Here is a 2,445-nt window from a genome sequence, read left to right as displayed (position 1 = left end):
GGCTTCACAGTGCACACACACGCCGAGGCTCCTGCGACACATTTAGGCAGGTCGGGGCCTCTGGTCCACGAGTCCTTGTCGGGGTCGTACACCTGCGTGGCTCTGGAGAACACTATGCTCTCCCAGCTGTAGCCCCCCAGCACGTAGATCCTCCCCGCCCACACGGAAACCCCCGCCTCGCTGTTGGGCAGCAGCAGCGGAGCCAGGCGGGTCCACAGCCCGCTGTCGGGGTCGTAGGACTCCACCCTCAGGATGTCGAAGCGCTCCGTGGTGTCCTCGTCGTCGTCGCTGCCCCCCAGGGCGTAGATGAGGTGTTTGAGGGAGGCCATACAGTGCCAGCCCCGCGCCAGAGTCATGGCCGGCCGCTCCGTCCACACCTCGCTGTCCCGGGACGGCTCATAGCTCAGGACCTGTCTGCGGTACGGGCCGATCTGAAAGTCGTGACCTCCTGAGATGTAGACCACTCCTCTGTGGACCGTCCCCGCGTGGCCGTAGGTGAGCCTAGACCAGGCACAATTCAAAAAGCCAAATGTAGCACCGTTACAAAAATGAATAGCAAAGATCTACTGGATTTATGGTTAAAAAACGGACAAACAATAAATATGCACTCAAGAAATATAATGGCAAAGCAGCACTTGTGGGACGCTTCACCCAAAAATAAATCATTTGTATGTTAGTAACGTACCCGGTGATACATTCATTTCTTGAACAAAACATCTCACATGCCTCCACAGTGCAAAAAGAATACAAACATTTATAAAAGTCTTTATACATTAAAGTTAATGTGGTTAACATTTAACAACAGCAAACTTTATCGAAACATCCGTTCGTGATCGCTCACACAACTCCTGCAGTCAAAGACAAAGTCTCTTTTATCGTATGCTTTACTAACACATGAATCTTCAGTAAAACACTACTTATGAATACACTGTCTCATAAACAGTACTGGCATATCCAGGTAGCAAGTTAGAACACTTTTAGGGAAGTGCTTTAAACATTAAGTTATTAACAGGAGTGAATGTGATTGGAAAGAAGTGCTGATATGAGTGGATGAATTGTGTTTAAATGTATTTAACTCTCCTTCAAGAATATTAGGTAACACAGGTAGGCCAGTTGTTAGGAATTATGGATGGGGGGGCAACATTTCCAAATTGTTTTTTCTCATCCAAGGCTACAGACTGTTGTCACGTTCCAAAGTTTGTGTAAATTGTCATAATAGCGTATCTCCACAACAGAACTCACAATTGAAGGGTTTGGGAAACAAATGATTGTATTTTGTGAAAAGCTGCTGAGAGCTGTGTTATTAAAAGGTCACAATTCCCTCTATAAATTATATTTTTAACAACGGTATTTTGTTAAAAAAATATCATACATGGATGAATTATTTCCTAAATATTCCCAACTGCCACAGAATTAGAAAACACAGACACACACTACCTGGGCAGTGGAGCCACGTAGGACCAGCAGTCCTGGGCGGGACAGTACACCTCCACAGAGGACAGGGCTCCAGAGTCATTCCTCCCCCCCACAGCGATCAGGCTCTCTCCCACCGCCCCCAGGTAGAAGTCCACCCGCCGCTCATTCATTGGAGCTCCCTGGAAAAGCATCACAGCGTCACTGAGTCTGAGCACCATTAAACAGGAAGTGAGAAACAAAGGGTGTGGGGGGGGGGTCATCTTTTACCCTTCTCACATTAAACTGAAATGTTTTTGTGCTAGTGTTAATTTCTTTTTATTATTTTGTGTTTGAAACTAAACAGTATTTCACAGAGAATCGGGGGGGCTCCTGGAACAGTACCCGGGACCACTGGTTGTGGCGGGGGTCGTATCTGTGGAGCAGGTTACAGGCAGCGTCCCCCCCGCTGTCCCTGGACGAGCTGCCCCCAGCAGTGAAGATGAAGCCCCCCAGCACGGCCAGGCAGTGGTGGCTCCGCTGGGCCGGCAGCTCCGTCTCCACCGACCAGCTTCCTGTTTCAGCGTCCAGCCGGCACACGTTGGCGCTCAGCTCCTCCCCCCGCTCCGACACCTGCAGCAGGGACGGGGTACAGGTGGAGTTATTAAAGGAGACCTATCATGCTATATTTAAATGATATAGTGTATGACCATACCTATATAAGGTATATTTATACATTTTATTTTTCAAAATACCAAACAGATCACTTTTTTAGCCATTCGTCATTTTGCTCAATTTAACACTGTCTTTGCATAATTGCTGGAGGCAGCAGATTGATCCTACCCCCCTGCAGACCGACCGTAGGTTGTGGCACTGATGCCTAGCTGAGAGTCATTGTTACCATGTTTGGCTGTGTGTGATTCAGGTGGTGGAAATAACATTTTTATTCTCATGAGCAATGCAATGTGTTCAAAGCATATTCAATCAATTGATCCAGAACCATGCCCTGAAAGTCAGCGGAGGTTTTGGTGGAGGATGCCAAACATCTCGGTT

The 2,445-nt window shown here is 47.9% G+C and overlaps 1 protein-coding gene across 1 annotated transcript in view; it reads right to left on the bottom strand.

Moving 5' to 3' along the window:
* Positions 1 to 5: 5 nt before the first annotated feature.
* Positions 6 to 2,445, bottom strand: part of klhl36 (kelch-like family member 36) — a gene marked incomplete at its 3' end in the record, with an annotated part of 15,195 nt that continues 12,755 nt past the window's right edge. Inside the window, exons 6-8 of the mRNA XM_010772290.1 lie at positions 1,798 to 2,025; positions 1,438 to 1,595; positions 6 to 501 (exon numbers count right to left, since the gene is read on the bottom strand). Coding sequence (XP_010770592.1) covers positions 6 to 501; positions 1,438 to 1,595; positions 1,798 to 2,025 — 882 coding nt within the window. The remainder of the gene's footprint in view (positions 502 to 1,437; positions 1,596 to 1,797; positions 2,026 to 2,445) is intronic.

The sequence above is a fragment of the Notothenia coriiceps genome, unplaced genomic scaffold (assembly GCF_000735185.1).
Source record: "Notothenia coriiceps isolate Sejong01 unplaced genomic scaffold, NC01 NC01_scaffold00011119, whole genome shotgun sequence".
Taxonomy (NCBI): domain Eukaryota; kingdom Metazoa; phylum Chordata; class Actinopteri; order Perciformes; family Nototheniidae; genus Notothenia; species Notothenia coriiceps.
The sequence above is the reverse complement of the archived record's forward strand: the minus strand, read 5'-3'. Positions and strand labels throughout refer to the sequence as shown.